At 54.6% G+C, this 21,740-nt stretch overlaps 2 protein-coding genes across 25 annotated transcripts in view; one reads left to right on the top strand and one right to left on the bottom strand.

The window, feature by feature from the left end:
* The window catches only part of SYNGAP1 (synaptic Ras GTPase activating protein 1), a 31,057-nt gene extending 13,144 nt beyond the window's left edge, over positions 1–17,913 (bottom strand). For 11 of the 18 annotated variants that reach the window (XR_010376858.1, XR_010376860.1, XR_010376861.1 and 8 more), the window contains exons 1-10: positions 17,837–17,913; positions 14,462–14,583; positions 12,125–12,230; positions 5,790–5,881; positions 5,178–5,299; positions 3,258–3,411; positions 2,936–3,034; positions 840–1,466; positions 560–704; positions 191–335 (exon numbers count right to left, since the gene is read on the bottom strand). Coding sequence is in view for 12 of the 18 variants with exons in the window: in XM_031434928.2 (XP_031290788.2) it covers positions 191–335; positions 560–704; positions 840–1,466; positions 2,936–3,034; positions 3,258–3,411; positions 5,178–5,299; positions 5,790–5,881; positions 12,125–12,230; positions 14,462–14,583; positions 17,837–17,903 (1,679 nt within the window). In the remaining 6 variants the exon portion in view is untranslated. Of the gene's footprint in view, positions 1–190; positions 336–559; positions 705–839; positions 1,467–2,935; positions 3,035–3,257; positions 3,412–5,177; positions 5,300–5,789; positions 5,882–6,003; positions 6,875–9,837; positions 9,903–11,914; positions 11,978–12,124; positions 12,231–12,336; positions 12,390–14,461; positions 14,584–14,686; positions 14,742–15,160; positions 15,458–17,836 lie in introns of those variants that run through there. The other 7 variants (XM_064476387.1, XM_064476386.1, XM_064476388.1 and 4 more) reach the window with 7 other exon arrangements.
* A 2,131-nt stretch (positions 17,914–20,044) lies between these two features.
* On the top strand, positions 20,045–21,645 carry CUTA (cutA divalent cation tolerance homolog). Of its 7 annotated transcripts, none has more exons than XM_031434958.2 (7): positions 20,084–20,156; positions 20,240–20,357; positions 20,552–20,760; positions 20,919–20,978; positions 21,085–21,130; positions 21,259–21,308; positions 21,425–21,645. In XM_031434958.2, the coding sequence occupies exons 2-7, from the start codon at positions 20,250–20,252 to the stop codon at positions 21,549–21,551; spliced, it is 600 nt and encodes a 199-aa protein (XP_031290818.1). In that variant the 5' UTR covers positions 20,084–20,156; positions 20,240–20,249; the 3' UTR covers positions 21,552–21,645. The 7 variants fall into 7 exon arrangements, with proteins under 7 accessions (XP_010992846.1, XP_010992850.1, XP_031290818.1 ...); XM_010994542.3 differs by having other exon boundaries at positions 20,121–20,156; positions 20,240–20,291; XM_010994544.1 differs by lacking the exon at positions 20,240–20,357 and having other exon boundaries at positions 20,045–20,156; positions 20,628–20,760.
* Positions 21,646–21,740: the final 95 nt, after the last annotated feature.

Raw genomic sequence — 21,740 nt, 5'->3', positions numbered from 1 at the left:
TGTCCCTACACATTCTGGTGGAGGCCCTCTGAGGGCAAGGGCCAAGCCTCATTCCTCTCTGTCTACTCTACAGCACTGAGACCAATGCTGTGCCCATAACTGGTCCTCTTTGAGGATGGACAGATGGATGAACAGATGAACACACGACTTCCCCAACCCTGGCCCCCCAACCCAGCGTTCCCAGTCTCACCAATGGGAGTTGACCACCTTGCACAGGGCCAACTCACAGCACATTCGCAGATTGGCCTGGTGCTCTGCCAGACTGGAGGCCGTGCACTTGATGGGGTCCACCTCACAGTTCTCCTCAGATTCATACAGAGCACGGATGAATTCCCCTGGGGGTGGGGACACAATGGGGGGAGGTCACACTTTCTAAAGGCAGGGACAGGGGCTGCCTAGGTTCACGGAATCTTGGAATTCAGTTGGAGGCCAGAGTCCAGGGACTCTAGGCTTGGAAGCATCAAGCTGAGGAAGGGTGTAACTGGGGTCTGGAGCAGCTATGTTTAGGGCTGGGTGGGCAGCTGGTAGGCTAGGAAAAAGCCCTGCGGGCGGGTCATACCAATGGCATCCTTGAGGTATTTCTGACCAATCAGTCTCATGTACTCTTCTATGGCTTTAGTGGCGAGCGTGTTCTCGCGGAATATGAGGTGTTCCCGTTCCATGAACCGGTCCACCTCAGACATGGCCATGTCTGAAAGGAAGTCCTGGGGCCCAGGAAAACCCAAGGGTCAGCCTCTATACAACCCAAGCTCACAAAGACAGAAGTGTCCTATCTTTACAGTCCCCATAAGCAAGTGTCCACACCCAGATCACCTTTTCCTTGAGGGCATGACACTCACCTTGGCTTTGCCTGTACTCTGCAGGATGTGAACCAGTGCACTGGCAACCTCCTCCTTGCCCTTGACATTCAAGGCGGGCTCCAGTACTGCACACAGCATCCGATAATGGTTGGTGACATACTCTGCAAACTCCTTATACAGCTCCATGGGCAGGATACTCATTGTCTGGTAACGTGCTTTCAGCCGCACAGCCGGGCAACCGCCTTTGCCCTTGCCCCCTGAACCGCCCCCTGAGCCCCCGCCCCCTCCTGAGCCCCCCATGCCCCCAGAGCCCCCACTGCCTGTTGGCAGGGTTACGGGGTACCACTGCTCTGTGAAGTGGCGCCCGGCCAGGGTGGCCACAGGCACAGTCACTAGCCCGACATAGCCCGCCTTGTCCTTCTTGCGCTTTTTGTCTGAGTCACGGTACAGATGCAGCCGCAGGGCCCGGACAGCCGGCAGGTTGTTAAACTCGAAGTGCTCGCCCCAGAAGACGGTGTCCCCTGAGGCTGAGCGGGGCTTGGAGGTGGTGCGTGCATACAGCATGTCATCTAGGCAGAGCTCACAGTAGTACCGCTTCTTGGGGGGCAGTTCCCTGGCCTCTATGATCCACAGCTTCAACACGTTGTCCACCCGGCGGCTGTTGTCCTGGCGTGGTAGGGTGGGCATGGTGGATAAAGGGGCAGGGACAGAGAGACAGAGACACCAAGAGAGAAGAGACAGTGAAAAAGTGAGACAGTCTATGAGACAGCAATCACAGGGCTGAGAAAGTGTATACTGGATTCAACAGTGTTCCCCCGCCCCCGCCAAGTTCATGTCTACTTGGAACTTGTGAATGTGACTTTATTTAGAAATAAAGTCCTTGCAAATATAATCATACTAAGATGTGGTCATACTGGATCAGAGTGGACCCTAAATCTAATGACTGGTGTCCATATGGAGAGGAAGATTTGGAGACCAGAGACACACAGAGGGAAGATGGCCATGTGAAGATGGAGACAAAAACTGCACACATGCAGCTACAAGTCACAGAATGCCAAAGACTGCCAGCAACCACTAGAAGGGGTGAAGAGGCAAGGGAGGATTCTTTCAGAGTTGCAGAGGGAGCAAGGCCCTGCTAACACCTTGACTTAAGACTTTCAGTCTTCTGAACTGTCAAGAGGATAGATTTCTATTGTTTTAAGCAGCCCAGTTTGTGGTAATTTGTTTTAATAGTCCTGGGAAACTAATACAGAAAGAAGGGTAGCTCATACATCAGACACTAGAATTAGAATTGGGAAAAAATTTAAAAGCTAGAATAAGAAACCAAAAATATTAAGGTGAAATTTGAACAGGAGAACTGAGGAGTCCTTCAAAGACAATCAGAAGTTAATTGGGAAAAAACTAAGAATTGTATAAATGCAGAATAGGTGAGACTATATAGTAGTGTGCAAAGGGCCTAAGGGATTACAATTGACCACAAGCTCCGGCAAGGTGCAGGTGACACTGCAATGTGAAAGACTGTCTGGACTCTGCACAGGGTAGATCGCATCCAGCATCTTGGGTCTAGTTTTTGAGAAGGACATTGACACACAAGGATGCTCTCAGAGGAGGGCCATCAGGACTGTGAGCTCACTGGAAACTGGGAAACAGAGAATAGCTGATAGAACTGGGAACATTTCTCCTGGAAAGTACATGTCTTGGGAAGAACACAGACTCAGAATCTTGAAGCCAAAGGGACAGAGATCATCTAGTCCATTCCCACCAGTTTGACAGAGGAAACCAAGCTCCAGAGACCTGGCTAACTGACAGTTCTATATGTCCTGCAGAAACAGGACTGCAAGCAGGGGCTGGGCGACAGGGGATGTCAGGGGATTAGTGGGACATCCCTTCCTGCAGAGATGGACCAGAGAACTTCCAGAATCCAATCAACTCTATAAGTCTATGATTTCTATGGTAGGGAAACAGATCATAAAGTAGAAAGGAGGGGAAAAGAAATGGGGGACTCAGAGAAAAATGGGGTCTCCTCCTGCTCCTCCGGGTCCCCTCCACCTCACTCCCCTCTCCCCTAGGCCCCCAGCTGCCCCTGCAGCTTGACCTCTGCCTTGCCCACTCTGTGTCCCCTTGACTCCCAATACCTTGTTAGGTTTTACTGCCCGCTGTAGATTCTCGATCCATTTGTCCCTCTCAGCCGCAGAACGACAGGCAAAACATTTTGTTCCTGATGACGTTGTTACCTAGAGAGGGTGTAGGGGTGAGACGGGGCTCCAGAGTTGCAGTGACTCCTAAGGCCTGAGGCCCACCACCCTCTCTCCCTCCCTGGCCTACCCTCCTGTCTCCCAGCCGCAGAGGCTTCTATTCCCTTGACATCCCCACCTATGCCGCTTTCTCCAGGCCTTTCTGCCCTCATGCTCCGTTACCCCTGCCCTTGGGCCTGCCCCAGCCCATTAGACCCAGTACCTCAAAACAGAACTCCTGGCCCAGGATGGAACTGTGCACTGGCTTGATAATGGAATCTTCATCCAAGTTGAGCTCCAAGGCCTCGGCCGCACTGCTAGGACTCAGCAAGGACTCATGAGAGTGTGACTCCTTAAAGCTCTGCATCAGCCGGGCCCTGGTAGGCAGGGGGGTTCAGGAGGGAGGATCAGGGCCCCACTATGCACACACCCCCAGAGCCTGCATCATCCACCTGGCTCTAGGACGGAGACCTGGGGAAAGGACCTCCTAAACCCACTTCCCAAGTGGACACAGACACAGACAGAAAGAAACCCAGTCTATCCCTGGGGATGGACATGAGGGATACGAAGGAAACTCGAGCCCTTTATGAAACACACTCCCCTCAACCTAAGGGCTGGGGACACCTCGAAATATCTCAACCCAGAAATGGACCATGGCGGGAAAAAAAAGGCGAACAGGTGGGCCTTGGACACTTCTAGGTGGGACTTCCAGGTGACCCCCCAAACACCAGAGCCTCAATATAAGGGGGAAAAAAGTAGAAGTAAAGAACCAAAAGTACAAAGATGCTTGTCCACGCTGGCACACAGGCAGGGCCTAAAAAGCATTTATTGAATCAAAGAATGAATGGGGTAAGAGAGACCAGTTTTAGCAGGATCAGGGGAAAGAGTGAGGGAAATCACAAGAAATAGGAAAAAACTGTGGGCAGAAGAGTGAGAATGGAGATGAGAGGCTGAAAATGATGACTGGGGAAGGAGAGGAGATGGGGACAGAAGGAGAAAGGGATGAAGAAAAGGTACGTGTGCAGGAAGATAGGATGGGAGATGATGAGGAGGGGTGACCACAGAGCTGGACGTGGGAACAGATGTAGGGGACAAGAGGGGATGAACTTGGGCAAATCACTGCGGGAAAGCAGGAGGTGAAAGGGGCCACAGGACAGTGAGCGAATGGAGCCAGCTAGGGGCTGGAGAGTAGAGAGCAGTAGGGAAGCGGGAGGGGGAGCTTGGGTGTGGGAGCCTCCATGAAGCTATTTATAGCAGCCCCGTCATTCTGGGCTCCGTTGCCGTCAGCGCGACGCTCCCCCGGCCCCCCGCCCCCGCGGCCAGGAATACCATGCCCTCACCCCCCACCGGCCCCAAATCCAGTTATGGTGACATGGGAGGGGGGAGGGGAAGGTGTGACTCACCTATCCCAACCTCCCTACCTGCCCAATCCGGGGGCGGCCAGACATGGGGGAAAGGAAGGACAGGGCTCTCCCTGGGGAGACACTGGGTGAGGGGGGAACCCAAAAGGTACCCCAAAAAGCAGACCACATAAGCAAACAAGCTTTCCTTCAACCCCAGCCTGGTTGGCGGTGCCCTCTGGACTTCTCCGGTGCCCTCTGGACTTCTCCGAGGACTTCCTTCTCATGCCTCAGTCCATGGATTAACCCTTCAGCCTCCTCTCCCCATCCTGTCAGCCTGCACACACCTGTGCCTGCCTCCCCTCTCTCTACACTGCCCCTTCTCTCATCTATTAATACCTGCCAGCCTCACCCCAACCTGCCATCCTTCCCTCATACGGCTACCTAGGTCACACTGCTCCCCTCCTAGCCACCCACCACCCCTTCCCTGGGTTCCTGAAATGTCCACCCCAGGCTCCAGCACTCCTCTGTCCTTCTGGGATGGAGCCCATCCTTCCATCCGCCAAAAGAGTCCCTCCTTGGCTTCACCTTCATGCTCTTTCCTGCCTCTCTGCTCTGTCCTCTCCTTGCACCCTGCCCCTCTCCTGCTGCTTCCTCTCGTCCTCCGTTCTAGCCCCTGCCCTGTAACATCTCTCAATCTGAGGCCTTCAACCTCTGCACTCAGATAAACACCACCCCTCCAACCTCACTCTAGAGCCCCCTACATTGCATCCAACTCATCCCACCCAATCCAGCCCCTGTACCGGTCATGGTCAGCACTTCGGAAGCGAGGCAGGATCTGGCGAAAGCTGCTGGTCCGGTCAAGTTTGGGTTGTGACTTCGTGCGTTTGATGGAGCTTTTTAGCCTCCGGCTCAGGAAGCCTTGCTGGGTTGGGGGGAAATGGGGATAGGGGTGGGTTGGGACAGCATTGGTTCTACTTACTTACCCCTCAGCTGGTGAAGAACCCCTGGATGAAGGTGGGATGAGGGGAAAAGGGAAGTCTCTAGAGGCGAGGAAAGGGGGATAGGAGCCCTGCTACCAGTGTGTCTTCCTGTGCTCCCACAGTGTGAGTGCACACACGCACACAAACACACACATACACACCCCAGCCTGGAAAAGGTGGGAGGGCTGGTCTGAGAAGCAGAGGGGAAGAGCCAAGGAGGGGGAAATCAAAGAGATGAGGAGACACACACACACACACACACACACACACACACACACACACACACACACTCTCTCTCTCTCTCTCTCTCTCTCTCTCTCTCTCTCTCTTTCTCTCTCCCTCCTGCCCCCTTTCTCACAATCCTGGGGTTCCAGCTGGGGCTGGAGGGAGGGGACCCAGCTGAGCCACATCTGGCAGGATGTGTTCACTCACCGAGGGCCGGAAGGGTGCAGCGGGGGCGGCCTCCATGCTGTACTGCTTCCCCCCTGGGACGCTCTTCCTCCTCGAGCGACCCAAGTGGTATTCTGGAGGGGAGAAAGGGACCAGAAGGGAAGTTGGGGAGCGGTCCGTATTGGCCCAGGTTTCCACCCCTGGCCCCAGCACACTCGCCCACCTCCCTCTGCCCCTCTGCTCCAGCCTCACCTACCCCCCGGAAAGCAGCAGGAAGAGCAGCGGCGGCTGAGAGGCTGGCGGCGGGAAGGAGGGGGCAAGGAACCCGAGCCTGAGCCCCCCGAGGGGGATGGGGTGGGAGGCCTTAGGCCCATGACTGGGGCTGGCAGTCAGCAGAGGGGCATGGCTGAGAGAGTCAAACTCCAGTAATAAAGGACACCCAAGATCCACAGAAGCTAGGTCCTTGGTGCCCAGCCCCCCCAAGAAGGGGCTAGCTGAGGTGGAGTTGTGTTAAAGGTCATTGACCAGAGGCAGGCTTTCCTCCTCCCTCAGCTGGACACATCTTCCACCTGTCCCCTGCTCCTGGAAACCCTGTCTGTCTTGAGAGCCAGGACTACCTCTCATGACCCCTTCCCTGGACTGGAGGGGTAAGTCTTGGAAGGGACATGTGAGGAGTGGAAGCGGAAGAAGCCTGGGGACAGAAGAGTCAAGGAAGGGGCAGGGGGAGGGGAGAAGGGGCCAGTTCCACGTGCACTGCAGTGGCAGGGACTCAGAAGGGAAAGGGGGAAGGAGAAAAGAGAAAAATGCTGGGGACTGGGCAAGGAATGGGGAGGATGGGCAGTGGGGTTTTGGGGGGACTCTCAAGTGAGGGCAGGGAGAGGAGGAGGAGGGGAGGTGAAGGCCGATGAAGCTCTGAAGCTCGGACTGCTCGAGTCTAGAGGGGTGGCAGCTGGGAGAAGGGAAGCTCTGGTTCTGATGCCAGGGAATTTAGAGGGGCTGAGGGGCTAGAGGAAAATGAAAGTGGGGGATGCCAAGCTCCGGTTCCAGCTCCAGAATGGCTGCCCAGGCCTGGGCTCCCCCCTCAGCCCCACAGTCACCACTGCAGCCAATGGGGGGGCAGGTGCTGCATCAGGGGCGGGGCTACCATCTCCACGGCAACAAGAAGCTACAGGCTGGGGGGGGGGTGGACCGGAAGAGCTGTCTGTTAACCCTCTAGCTTCCAGAACAAGGGAAGGCCACAGCTACATGTTCACTGTCTGATTCCAGAATTGCAAAACGCCTGCAGACTGCCCTAGAATCAGTTCCCAGCTCCCCTTTGCCTCTAAAACCCAGGTGTTAGGAGGTCTGCCCATGTGGATCCCATGACACAGGAATCCGTGTCAGTTCCTCAGGAACACATGTGTAAAGCACAGAAACATACACTGAGCTGTTGGGGTACGTGTATATGAGAACCACAATACAAAAAATAAAGAGGGATCGAAGTGCTTATGAGACATACAGACAACCGTGAGTGTGGGGGTGCCACGGGTCCACATTCTGAGACCCTGAGGCCCACATACTCCAAAGGATACATGCTTAGACATGTGAGCACTGTAACAGGGGGGTACATACTTGGACCCAGACACCCACATGAGAGCTGCTGGTGTGGATGTATGGCCTCAAGTCCCTCGGGCAATCACGTAGGCAGCACACTACAGAAAGGGACACTTAACCCAGAGACTCACACAAGGCCCTCACACCAGGGAAGCCACTTTAACCTCTAAGCTACATGCTTGAGTACACCACAATCCTGACCACATCAAAGTATCCCTGTAACCCAAAAGCACAAACATCCTTCATTCACATGAAAAGTACAACCACAACCACTCTGTCTCAGAATAACCCCTTCTTCTCCCCTAGGCCTTCCCTGACTCCAACACGGGAATCTGATTGCTACCAGAATAAAGAAAAAACAAGGAGCAAATGCATTAATTAGCCTTGTTACACACTCAACATTGCATCTGAGGGTTCAGGACATCTTCCTAGTCTCTGCATTTCTCATTCTCATTCCATGGAATGTAGCTCAGCCATTATTTTCATAGGCAAGCTCCTGTAATAAAGGCATAAAGTCTAACTTCAAATCCACTAAATTTTTGCTTTGGAACTTAAGAATTAACAGAAGAAGAATAGACATGCTAATGGGTTCTCTTGGTTCTCAAAAGTATTATAATCTTACACATATTACCAGGCACTAAGACTCATGAACTCACGTATAAGTCACAGGTACACGGAGGCCATACACACATGCTTACAGAGACTCACTGCCACAAGAGGAAAAATAGCAGAAACACAGAGGAAAAGGGGGCAGAGTGACAGAAACATAGGATATCCTGTTATTAGTGCTGCATGCAGTGATATGCACAGAAAATACAGCACATACCCATGTCCACACACAGAGCAAACCTGATGAGCATACACTGCGATCCTGGGTCTCCATGTCCCATCCCTGCACGATATATACACACGTGCACATGCATAACAGCCACCTACACAGACCCGTAACACAGGCATTGTGCACACACCCACACATGTACACACCCTGTATACACACACAATTGCACTCACACACACACACAGCAAGGGCTTGGACTCCCACCTCGCTAACCTCTCTAATCTTGCCATCACCCACAGAATCTCCCCCTGCCCTCCAGTTCCCCAAATCCCTTGCCCTTCCCTTTGGCTTTTCTTCCCTGTCACACCCAGCTGACAGCTCTCAAGGGGAGCCACGGAGGGAGGTTACCAAAGAAGGCTGAGCAACAGAGTGGGACAGAGAGCAAAGAAATGGGGGGCAAAACTCTGTGCTGGGAACAGGAACCTCTAATGACAGTTCCTGCCGTGACAGGCCTCACTGTGAGCCAGTCTCTATGATGGCCTCCCCGGATCCAACCAAGTTTGATCCTACACAAACCCCGTGCCCTTTCCCAGAGATCACTTTACCAAAGGCCTGACTCTCTCCTCCCCTCGCCTTCCCAGCTTCCAGGCCTCTTCTCCCACCATCTCCATCCAGTTCCCCATCTTAAGCCCTCTTATCCTCTCCTCTCTCTTCTAAATCTGACTCGACTATCCCCCACATTCCCATTCTCCAGCCATGCTTTCTACCTGGCTCTCTCTCCTCTGCAAGCCTCTCTTATTCCTCCTCTCCCCCAACTCCTCACTTTTCCTCTTTACCCTACTCTCTCCCTTTTCAGGCTTTCTGTCCCCATTCCCTAACCGAGCAAGGGTTCACACCTGCTAACTCAAAGGTGTTTCACATATGATAAGATTCTAAAGAACACACTCATACACACTTACTCCCTCCCCCTACTTGCACACCACCCACATCCAGACACGCCCTGGACACACATGCTGGGATTGACACAGATACCCAGGCCAGTGATGGAACACACATGCAAAAACACACACCTGCCACCAGGGACACAGAAAATTCTGCTCATTCAGTCACATATCCCCAGATACAGGAGACTGACAGGAGGTGAGTCCCAGCAAGGGACGTGCATGCTCAGGGTCAGAGGTGACAGGTACCAGTGTGGCCACGGACTGTCCCACAAGCCAGTGGCCAGCCCAGCAGCCCCCTAGGCAGGAACCAGGCAGAGACAGGATAAGACAGGGCAGGCTTGCAGACAGCTGGTTGCACATGTGTGCTCGAGGAACTGGGCCCCGTGTACACATGGCACTGACACACAGGGGACACAAGCCTGGGCACGAACACACACACACACACACACACACGGACCCCCGGGCTGCCACCTCCACCGAAGGGCTCCAAGACCACCCCACACCGGCGGCCCCCGCGCGCTCGAGTCCCTGGCCCCACGAGGCCGGTCCCCGACCCCCCGACCTCCGCTGCCCCCTTCCAGTTACCATAACTCCCCCCACTCGGAAGATGCAGCGAGAACATGCGGAGGGAGCAGCTGCCGCCGCCGCCGCCGCCGCCGCCGCCGCCGCGGCCTCCCCACCCCCTCCCCGCGCCCACGCACACGCGCGCCCCCGCCCCACGAGCGCGGCGCCCCCCCACCACGCGCCCTCCTCGTCCGCCCGGCCCCGCCCTTACCTCGCACCGCCCCCCAGAGGGGGGCCGGGGGTGTCCCCGGTGGAGGAGGGGCCCCCCGCCCCTGCGCGGGGGAGGGGCGGGGTGCGGCGGGAGAGGGGGCGGCGCGGCCCGGCTTGCGCCGCCCGGCGCGGTGGGGGCGGCGGCGGGGCCCGGGACGGCCGGCAGGGCCGCGCGGTGACGGCCGCGGGAACGGCTCCCTCCGCCGCCGCTCCCGCCGCTGCCGCCGTTGCCCGGGCCCCGCCGCCGTTGCTAGGCGACCGCTGCTGCCGTGGCCGCCTCTGTCACGAGCCCCGTCGCCCGGAGACAGCGCGAGGGAGACGGGGGAGGGGGGCGAGGGGACCCCCAAAACCAACCAGGCCTCCCACCATCCCCTCCTGAGCAGGACCCCCCCACCAAAACCGCGGAGGGAACGAGGGGCGGCAGCTCCACCCAGCAGAGGAGGAGCCCTGGATTCCAATGCCCCACAAAGGTCCGGCGACCTCTCCTGGGCTTGAGAGTCCACAGCCTCTGCACACGCCTTCGCGGGCCCAGGCTCCCAAAGCCCCCAAAACTCCTATGTCCCCTGCACATCCTCCATGCCCTTTACACATTCCATGTTCCCCTGAAAACCCCAAACATTCACCATCTATCAACTCTTTCGCAAAAACCTCCCCTTAAATAGATACACCCCTGGACCTCCTCCCAACTCCCAACCCCTACTGAGCCTCCAACACAACCACCTCTACATAACATCCCCAACTCCAAACACACACGGGTGCGACCACCCAAAACATACAGGAGACCCTCACCAGAGCCCCCAAACCCTGAGGACTAAGGAGAAAGATGGGGAATATGTTGGCAGAGACACCAACCACGGGATATATGATAAACATGCTCCATGAGCGTGTGACCATTCTGGCCTGGACACACAGGTATGCACACATGCACACAAACCTTTCTCACACATGGACGTCACACACACACACACACACACACACACACACACAATGTGACAGACATCACACACATTCTCTGTACACACTCCTCCTCCTTCACCACCACCACCACCACCACCACCACCACCTGGCTTTGCCTCAGAGAGATGTGCTACCCACACACTCCCATGGTCAGAAGTTTCCATGACAATGACACACATCCCTGGCCGACCATTCACCCAGGGTCCCAGAGCTGGCCCCCAATGGCATTAAGACCTGGGTCTATCAGAAGAGGGCTGAAGGGAGCCAAGGGATGGAAACAGGCCACTGGGTCTCTCTAAGGAAGAGAATCTGCAAGCCTGGATCTTTGAGGGGAGGGGGGGCTAGTGGAAGAAAGGGGTCACCAGGGGTTGGAGGGATGAAGGACCTGGACCCCTGGTCCTGGAAGGGTAATGCAGTGGTAGGGGGCAGTGACAAGGGGATTTCTGGGGGCCGAGGGCGGCTCTCTGCACCTTGGCTGCAGATCTCTGTTCTCTGCCTTCATCTCCCCTCACTGTTCCCATGGAAACCTTTTAAGCGAACTTCTCAGGAAGACAAAAATCTTTTTTTAAATGACTAAAGAGGGGGGTGGAGGGGGGCAGAAAGAGGGAGGGAGGGGAAGAGACAGATGGAGAGAGGGAGAGAGTTGGAGAGACAAGAGTACATAGCTCTACAGACAGACAGAAAGGAGATGAGATGGGGGTCTGATAGAGTTCCACGGGAGCAGAGGGGAGAGGCAGAGGAATCAAGAGGGACAGAGAAAATAAGAGAAATCGGGGAGGGAAGAGAAAGAGGGTGACAGAACTGCAGAAAATAGAAGCCGTTGATGAGAAGGGGGAAAGGGGGAGGCAAGAAAAGAGGCAGGGTCCCCAGGCCAGAAGGCCTGGAACAAGAATCAGGAGCGTGGGGGTGGGGCAGAGGTTGGGGGGGAGGGGGAGGGCAGGAAGTAGGTCATTCTCTCCAAGATCCCAGACCAAGGGCTGGGAGGGGCAGGGGCAGCAACAGCCGGACAGGAAGCTAAAGATCTAAAGAGACTATTTTTACAAGCACCAGGAAAACAGTCAAACTTCGCTGCTGGAGAGGAAAAAGGGAGCGAAACAGCAAGGACCACTGGGGCCTCTCACCCACAGTCTCGGTCCCGCTCAGATCCCAGAGGAGGGCGCCTTAGTCTCCTCGCAGGCTCCCACTCGCAGGATGCGCGACTTGGTCTCCGCCCCCTCCCGCCCTCCGGCAGCTCCCACGGTTCCCGGACACCCCCTCCCCTGCAGCTCGGTCCACCTTCGGCCCTCTCCCCGCGACTGTCCGGGGCACGAGAGCCTGCTCGGCCGCCGTACCATGCTCGCCGTGGGGCCGCCCCTCCACCGGCACGGAGACTGTGCGTCTCAGCAGTTTGTTGCGACTGGACTCGCTCCTCCGGTCCCGGATCAGAAGGGGGTGTATCTAGGGGATGCGGGGGTGTGTCAGACCTCACTGGCCCAGGCTGTCCCTCCTCTTTCCCTCCCCCACCAAGGAAGGATGAGCCTCCCTTTCCACCAGGCCTGCCCACCTTCTGCCCCTGCCCCTCCACACTCTTTAAATGTCTCTGGGTGGTCATTTTTCTTTCCCCTCTCCCTCCAAGTATGTCTCCCTCACTCCCTCCCGTCCCACCCTGATCTTTTCTGCCACCATTTCTTTTGAAACACCCTCCAGGGAATTCTCCCAAGCCCTACTCAGCTCTCCCTGAAACTCCTCAACCCCTCTGACTTCGCTGCTCTCTGAATCCACTTCCCCCTTGACCTTCACTTCCTCCCTTCTCCCTGCTTTCCTCCCAACCTCCCACCTCCCTCACCCTCTTCCCTCCCTCCGTGGCTGTCACGGGGGTAGCAGAAGCTGCATTTATAATCAGGATCCACAGCTTGTCTCCCTCCCACGGCCAGGCTTGCGGCCAGAATGGGACCCAACCTCCCCACCCCCAGAGGGCCTGGTCACCTCCCCCCCACCTTTCATCTCCTTCCATCGTCCCCCCCCCCCCACTCAGCCTCTGTCACTTCCCTTCTTCCCTTTAGCCATCACCTCTTCCTAAGCCTCCTCCCCAACTCTCCCTTGCCACCTCCTTCCCAGCCTCCCCCTCTCCAACCCTCCAATCTCCACCCCTAAAGGAACCACCTACCCCACTGGTCCCCAGCCCCAGTTCCACAACCCACCCAATTCTAGCTCCCTGTGGCCCTACACACTGCTCATTTTCTCAGTTCAACCTGCTCCTCCTTCTCTGCACCGTTCCTACTTTAGTCTCTGGCCACTGGTGTTCCCCTCAGCTTGCTGACCACTGGTCCCCTTGATCTGTCCCCATCTCTGTCGTTCCTTCATTACCCTACCCATGGTTCTCCCTCTTCATCCTCACACAGTCTCCAGTTTCCCTAGTTCATCCTACAGACCCCAAACCCTTGGTCAAGACCAGTGACCACTAGTGAATCACTCAAATGACCCCCAATGCCTAAAACTTCAACTCTCCAAACCATCTCCATCTTTAGCCACTATGTCCTCCCCTAGACACTTGGACTTTACTCTGTGCCTTGGAGGCTCTCTACCCAGCCATCTCCACACTAACTTGCCCCCCAGGTCCCTCAAAACTCTGGTTAACCTCCACTCCAATTCTAACCCTGCCTCACCACACCCTCCCCGATAGCTTTTGGGGGTACATCTCTCACCACCTCTCTGGTCTTGCAGCCTCCCTATCACCCTCTAAAGCTGGTCCCCCACATCACCCCCATTCCCTGAATCACACCTGGGCATGCACCCTTCATATTCACATCCTCTGTTTCCTCTGATGGACCCTCTATGGCTGACCCAGCTCCAAAATCAGAACCCACACTCCCCTGGCTATCTAGTCCTCCATGGCCACCACCTCCCACAAGGATCCTCTGTTCATTTCATGTCTTTCACTCTGGCCAGTCCCTGCCCCTATTCCACTCCTACTCCTTTGGACAAATTCCCAGTTCCCCTCAGCCCCAGCTATCTTCTCCCTTCCACTGCTTCCTGATGTCCCTGGTGAAAGCCCTCTCATTGTTTTTCTAAACCCCCATCTCAGCCTTCCATGCCATCCACACCAAGATCCACTGATCTCTGTCATCTTTCCTAGTATCATGCAGCCCCCTCCTAGTTTCCTAGAGACCCCACTCTCCCCTGCCTTTTCTCTGAGTCCCTCAGTTACCCCTCCCTGCATTCTGCCCCATGCTGGGGAGAGGACTGGGAGTGGTCAGTGATGGTCTTGCTCAGTGGGCTTAGAAGAGAGGGTTCCCGAGGATCACTTTGGAGGTGACCCTTCCAATGTGGTCCCCATTTCTTCACCCTTTCTCCAAGCTCTTTGGTTTCTGTTTCCTATCCTAACCTATCCCACGATACGGGCAGGGTGAAAACAGGGAGCACCCCCAGATCTTCAGAACCACATCTCCTCCCCAACACTGAACATGGCCCTCAAAGACCCCTCTGGCCAAGGTGAAAGAATAATTGCCTCTTTTCACATCCGGACCCAAATCTCAGTGACAACTCTCTTCTCAACACTTGCAAATGTTTCTCTTTTTGTCTGCCTTCTCTGTGTCTCTAGCCCCTTCACTAATGATTCTCCCCATCTTTCTCTCCACATTCTTCCCTGCTCCCCCAGGGTCTTTTCCCAACCTTCCCACCCTGCTCACCTCGTCCTCATCCAGCATGAGAAGCTGGTTCCCCGAGATGATGCAGAACCGAGGGTTCCAACCAGGACGATCATATGGGGAATGAACGTATTGGGTTCGGTGCATAGGGGGTCCCCGTACATCTGGGGGGTGGGCAGAGATACACAGAAATGGTAAGGGAGGCTCTATGCATTTGGGAGATAGAGGCCTAAAATGACAAAAGTGGGAGAAGGGGACCCTACCCACCTTGAGGAGATCACAGATGAGGGTGAGGCACATGGTAACTTTAAAGGAACAGAAGATAAACTTCTACATTTGGGGGAAAAGAGGTGAGGGAATCACATCACAGGGGGCTCTGTAGACTCAGGGGAAGAAATACAGAGGAGTGGTTCAGGGAGGGGAATTATAGCGTGACAGAGAGGGTAAAAATTCAGAGGCAAAGAAAAGTGAAGCTCTCCATCCACTTAAGAAAAATAGAAAGATGGAGGGTGCAGCAAAACTGGTAGAAGGAAAACACAGAGGTTGGTGGCAAGTGTCTGAGAAGAGGGCATCCAGATAGCTGCAGAAGACAAGGATTTGGAAGGTGGGACCACCCATCAGCAAGAGAGTAAGAGGAAGGCCACAGAACCGTGGGAAAGAAGGATGGAGATGTAGGAACATTTGGGTCATAAGATTCTGAGAGCTAAACATCTAGAAAAGAGAGGAAGTGAGGGAGCTTACCTGTTCACAGAGTCAGAGTCATGAGAGGCCCTCCCTTCCTGCCTCTCCTCTTTATTCCACCCCCTCCTCCCCTGGCCAGCCCTGCTCATCCTTTGGGGAGAGTTCTGGTTCTTCTGGTGGTAGGGGGAGGATGGGTCTCGTCAGCATCAGGCTTTGCAGAGGCTAAAGAGTGAGGAGGCAGGAGATATGTCCTTGTTTGAATGAATACGGAATTGATCTCCTCCCTGACTCCATGCCTAGAAGTTGAAGAGTCAGTTATGTCCCCCCAGGCCCCCAGTCTCCATGGACAGGATGGAAGCCAACTTCACAAGTTAGGAACCTTCCCAAGGCACAGGGAAGAGCTTGAGGAAAAAAGAGACGTGGGAAGAATGGAAGATCTAGGCCTGTAACATAGAGGAGGCCTCTGAAGACTAGAGCTAGGGATGGGAAGAAAACTTCCAGAAAATAAGAACAGTAGATGAAGGGCTGTCGATGCTCAGAGACACCCCCAGAGTCCCACTTGCCCGACTTTGCTGTTCTTCCCATGCCCCCATCCCTGCAAACTGCCTCTCCTTTAAACCCCAATGCCACATCACAGGGACACAGGGGACAGGGCCTGTGGAAGTAAGAGAGAAGTCAAATTGGTGACATCGAAGTGACAGAAAACAGGCTTAAGGAATCAGAATGAGAGAGAGTTTAGAGAAAGAAAAATAAAATTCTGTCACCTTTACAGGATAATTAATCATGGGTATATTGCAGGACAAGCATTGGTCTTTAAGCTTCATTCGAACTGAAAGCTCTGAGTAGGAGAGTTTTGAAAATTTAGCCCCTATCTGTCTCCAGACATGCTTCAGATTTACCCAACCTGCAGATCAGAGTGAGAGATGAACCCTCAGAATATAAGTATCTAGAAACCCCAATACTTTGAAGCACTCAGGATTTCAATGCCACCTCAGAGACTTCAACCAATACCCTCTAGATACAGAGTACCAATGCCTAGGCTTTAGGACTGCAGGCAATGCAGGCAACATGCCCACGGCAATCAGACCCTGAGGACCCCCAGCAGAGACATCTGTTGACACATATCATCACTATGGGAGAAACTGGTTCAGGCTGCAGCCACAGGGAGGCAGGCTAGACATCAGGGGGCAGACCCTCCTCCTGGGAGCAGTGCAGGACCCAGGAACTTTGCTTAGCAGCAACTCTGGAAATATACACACACGCAATATTGTCTGGACTTAAGTAAGGATGATTCTGGGAGGCAGATGCAAGAGACAGAGGAACACAGATGAAAAAGGGATAAGATTTACTAGGATGAGAAATCCCACAGGGCTCAGATGGGGATCTCTTTTAGGTCTTGTTCCAACCATTAAAACCTGTGTCTTTGCTCCGCAGCTCTCCAGCACCCCAGGAATTAGAGGAGACGAGAAAAGAGGAATGGGTGATAAGACCCGGGGTATTAGGGGAAAGTGGGTAGGCACAGACTTGTGGTGACAAGATGGGGAATGGGGTAGGGAATAGAGGATGGGGTGGAGAAGAAATAACAGGGATGGATCTAAGAGAAAACGAGACAAAATGATGGTAAATCTCTCGGGACAAGAGAATATCCCAGAAGGGCCCAAATGGACATGGGGCAGAGGAAATGAGGTGGACCTAATGGGGTGTTAGGACAAGGGGTCAGGAAGAAGGGGGTGAAGAGGTGGTAGAAATGTAAGGGAGCTACCAAATAAAGGAGGGGGAGAGAGAGAAAATGGACAGCAGGGAAGGGACTGATACAGGGGAAAGACAGAAGGGGGACTCATATAAAGAACGGACACCATATTGGGGGAAAGATATAGGTGATGGACACCAGAGGAGGGAGGGGGAATGGAAATAAGGATTGGAAGTGGGGGAGGGGAGTAAAAGTGGTAAAATACAAGAAGCAGATAAGACCCCAGAGGTTACATTTCACTGGTCAAGGGCCTTAATGAGGGTCAGAGTCTGAGGCAGGGTCCTAACCTGCCCCCTACTCTCATCTCTCAGTCTTACTTTTATTGCCCCCTCCCCCTCAACAAACACACACGTAATTTGGCTCTCCCCCTGCCCTGGTCTCTCCTCCCCCAACCCATTCCCCATTCCCTCTCTCCTCTTTTCCCTCCATCTGGACCCTCCATTCCTCCCTCCACCACCCCCAACTGCCTCCCTCTCTCTCCATCTGGCCCCTTCTCTCCCTCCATCTCCTGTCTTTTTCTACCCCCTACTATTCTCTGAGCCCCCCACCATATTCTACCCATCATCTTCTTGGCTTCTCTTGTCACCCCTATGTTTTCATTTTCCCCTCCTGGCCCCTCTCTAAGCCTCTGCCCTTCTGTTTCCGTGATATTTTCCTCATCTCTCAGCTCCCACCTCTAAATTATTTCTGCAGCTCTTCCCCCAACCCTATCCTTCTATCTTCCCACCTTTTCTGGCGATCTTTTTCTCCTTCATCATTTTCCCCTCTGCCCCCTTCAAGGCCTGTTTCCTGCCCCTCCGGCCCCTATCTACCCCTATCCTCTGGCCTCCAATCCCTCCTTCCCCATTGCTCCCATCCCTGCCTTCCCGGTCTTCCTCTCTCCCTCCATTTCAGCTGCTCCCTTCCCTGGCCCCAGCTCTGCCCACTCCCCAACCCCTCCCCCCTTGCCCCCCCATCTGGCCCTCCCCCTCCCCTCACCACCGTACCTCTGAAGGGGGCATAGGACATCGCGGGGATGCTCCCCCGATGGATGGAGGCGCGAGACCTGCTCATCAGGCCTGGGGGGGAGGGGGCGGGGGGGCCGGGGGAGAAAGAGAAGAGAGAAAGAGGGGGAGAGAGAGGGGGAGAAGGAGGAGGAGGTGGAGGAGGAGGAGGAGAGAGGAGGAGAGAGGAGGAGAGGGGAGCGGAGAGGAGCAGAGAGGAGGAGAGAGGAGGAGGAGGAGGAGAATAGGAGCCAACGGCAGCAGCGGCAGCCGGGAGGGAGAGGGAGAGAGAGAGAGAGAGAGAGGGGGGGGGGGCGGGGGAGCGAGAGAGAGAGGAGAGAGAAGGAGGAGGAGGAGAGAGACTCTGCAGCCCCCACCCCTACTCAGAGAGAACTAGAGAGGGAAAGACCCTTGACTCAAAAACACACCAGAGAGAGAGGGAGAGCAGTTCTAAAGATGCAGACCCCAACCCTGAGACAGGGAGACCACAGACCCACAGAGAAAAATATCTTGCCTGGGGGAGGGGGCGGTTAATCTGAGGCACAAACCCAAAGTCCAGAGGAAAAGAGACCCCAATCTGAGGAAAAAAGATCCAAGACCCCCCAATCCGAAAAGATGGGTCAAAGATCAAAATCTGAGCACCCAGTCTCAAAAAGGTTCTCCATAGCCACAGAAATCTTAGACTCCAGACTCAGTGATTTCAGGGACCAAGACCTAAGACCCAGACTCAAAGAGAAAGATGAGACACAGATTCAGAAAGAATCCAGACCTAGAATTAGGTCTTCGAGAACTCAGACCCATAGAGAGCTATCAGAGACCCCAGACTTAGATCCCAGAGAAAAGAAATTGCAGACTCAGAGATTGATCACTTAGAGACATAGAAACTCCAGACCTGGACGGGGGTGCAGAAGAGACACTCAGCTAGCCAAAAGGAGAACTCAAAGACTCCAAACTCATAAAGAAGAGTTTGAAAGACCTCAGAGAGAGGGTGATTGCAGACCCAGAAACCCCCGAAACAAAAAACAAGGAAATTCAGTCCTGAAAAAGATCCCAATGCAAATACTGAAAGACCCCACAGATCTATCTCAGAAACAAACTCCAAAGCCAAAGACAGAGATCTCAAGGAGACCCCAACCCCAGAGAGTTAGGGATGAGAGAACTCTGACATCAGCCTGGGAAATGCCCAGTCATACCCACCCAACAGACCAGAGACCCCAGACCTAGGAGGGAGGGGGAGTACCGGGTATGGGGAGTGGCAAGAGCCTTTTTCTTGCTGCCTCCTGCCACCTCTGTCTCCTCTCATTGGCCCCTCTCTCCATTTTTGGGTCACAGGACGTGCTTGGGCCCCAGGGAGGTTATGTAGGGCAAGTCCTGGCTCCTAGGGGGATGGGTTAAGGGAAGGAGACCCAAGGATGAGAGGTAGACCAGTCCTGGAGAGTGAACTAGGAAGGGGATAAGGGACAAAAGGACCATCATTACTTCCTGGTGTCCTATTCATATCCCAAACCTGCAGCCATCCTCTCTACCCTCTCCACCCCCACGGAGTCACTAGACTGTCTCCAGCTTTGGGGTTTCACTTAAGAAGGTTGAGGCGCTCTCAGCCCCATTTTAATCATCCTCTATCTCATTTACAGGGTCTCTGTCCTTTTAAAATGTCTTTCCTCACCTAGCCATGGTCTTGCCATGCCATGCCTGCCTAATCACTTCCCCCCAACCAGGGACAGCTGCCTTCTCAGATTATCATCATGCACTCCCCAACCCAGGCATCTGTCAGTCCTAAAATTGCAGGGGGTGCTCTCTTCAACCCCTAAGGTTCAATCTCCTAAGACTCTCTCATTCCTCAAGGCCTTCAAGAACAGTGTAGGGGCTGTTACTAGGCACATTCTGGGGTTTAAGGATGATTTCCCCACTCGATAACCTGACGCATCGACTCCGCGGAGTCTCCAGCCCCCCTTTCCTAGCTCCAGCTCTCTCATCACGTGGCTTGCAGGGCTACCCGGCGATTGGCCTCTTCCCACAGCTCATTGAGGTACTGCCGCCTGAAGGGACCGGCCCCCTCACGTGACAGTGGAACGCAGCTGCGGCTCTGCTCAGTCGGCAATTGGCCGTTTCCGGTTTACACGGAAACAGGCGAGCCATTTCCGTGCACGTCTTCGGGTACAGCTGTTGGTTGGCTGGGTCCCTCTTTGCTCCTCCCTCACCAGGAGGCGGGGCACACCGGGCCACATGAGGGCCAGGATTGGCCGGCTCTGGAGGTTAGGGTGTTCCGGCTTCTACTGTCACGTGGTCTGCGCTGTTTTCATATCACGTGGCTGCCGCCCAGGTAAGAAGAGGCCGCTCTTCCTGGGTTTGGGGTCCTTTCTCGGCGTAATGTGTGGTCTTTGATATTCAACCCTCCTCTACCAGCATAGGCTGCATGAGGTGGGGGCGGGCTCCCACAATCCTGCTCGGCGGAGGGGTGAGTGACCGCCCCTCCCCTTCCGGTACTGGAAGCCTCGACCACCACCCGCATCCAAAACCCGAGGTTGGCCCCAAGGAGGAAGTGAAAACCTAGTCTTTGCTTTATTTCGGGTTACTCTCGCAGCTTCAGGAACCTTTTCCTTCGGGGTGCAGACGAGGGAGGGCAGAGACTTGAGTGTCTATCCAAGCGAAGGGCCCCCGGGGTGTAATTTCCTGGGGTATTTATGGGGAGACACCGAATTCACTTCCTGCTCTCAGGCCGCTCTGCTTTTCTCCCTTCTTTGGATGCCGGCGCTGCTGCCTGTGGTCTCCCGCCTTCTGTTGCTATCCCGAGCCCTGCTGTCCATGGCTTCAGGAAGCCCCCCGTCCCAGCCCTCACCGGCCTCGGGCTCCGCCTATGTTCCTGGCTCGGTATCTGCAGCTTTTGTCACCTGCCCCAACGAGAAGGTCGCCAAGGAGATCGCCAGGTGGGGATCTCGGTGTGGAGCGAGGAAGGATGTTCATGAAGGGAGAGTTGGGGGTGGGGGAGAAGAATGCCCTCCCGCTGCTTCCTGCCTGTCTCTGGGCTGCTAGTGCAAAAATCCGGGTCATGGGGGCTCTGAATGGGCTGTCTCTTAACCTTCAGGGCTGTGGTGGAGAAGCGCCTGGCAGCCTGCGTCAACCTCATCCCTCAGATTACATCCATGTGAGTCACAGGAGTTGGGGGGTTAACCTAACTCAAGGGGCTGACTGGCAGTCTTTTTCGTTGGGGGAAATCTGCTTCCACAATGCTCTCTCCCTGACCTTTTCAGCTATGAGTGGAAAGGAAAGATTGAGGAGGACAGTGAAGTGCTGATGGTGAGAAATGTCCCCCCACACAACAAAAGCCTAATTCCATGACCACTTACTTTCACCCCTTTCCCTCGTCTGAGATCATGAAATCAACTCCACCCCTTGTTTCAACCATGTTTGTCTTCACCCCTTAGATGATTAAAACCCAAAGCTCGTTGGTTCCAGCTTTGACAGATTTTGTTCGGTGAGAACTTTTGAGATGGGTAGAGGTGAGGGTGAGCCTTGTTGGGTGAGCCTGAGGGGGGACTCCTTTAGGTAAACCTTTGAGCGATTCCCCACCCATCCTCATCTTTTTTGCAGTTCTGTACACCCTTACGAAGTGGCTGAGGTGATTGCATTGCCTGTGGAGCAGGGGAACTCCCCGTACCTGCATTGGGTGCGCCAGGTTACAGAGTCAGTTTCTGACTCCAGCACAGCCCTACCATAATGAGCCCTGTTCTTGCCATGTTCCCCTCATATACTTCAGTGCCCTCTGACTTCCAGGTGATGACTGGACCTTAAATAAATCCTATCTTTAGTTCTCTGTGCCTTATTCCTTGTCAAGAAATGAATTTGGTTGGAAGGATTAGAATTGCTTCTAGCCCCTCCGTTTACATCTCTCAGAATGACTCAGAGC

The sequence above is a fragment of the Camelus dromedarius genome, chromosome 19 (genome assembly GCF_036321535.1).
Source record: "Camelus dromedarius isolate mCamDro1 chromosome 19, mCamDro1.pat, whole genome shotgun sequence".
Classification (NCBI taxonomy): domain Eukaryota; kingdom Metazoa; phylum Chordata; class Mammalia; order Artiodactyla; family Camelidae; genus Camelus; species Camelus dromedarius.
This window is presented reverse-complemented; position numbering and strand designations above follow the sequence as displayed.

What these genes read in the sequence shown, in the direction of transcription:
- CUTA (XM_031434958.2), top strand. Translation starts at nt 20,250, where the DNA reads ATGAGGTGGGGGCGGGCTCCCACAATCCTGCTCGGCGGAGGGGTGAGT. An exon ending in ACCCGCATCCAAAACCCGAG is followed by an intron (nt 20,358 to 20,551) that starts GTTGGCCCCAAG and finishes TCCTGCTCTCAG; the next exon opens with GCCGCTCTGCTTTTCTCCCT. An exon ending in GTCGCCAAGGAGATCGCCAG is followed by an intron (nt 20,761 to 20,918) that starts GTGGGGATCTCG and finishes CTTAACCTTCAG; the next exon opens with GGCTGTGGTGGAGAAGCGCC.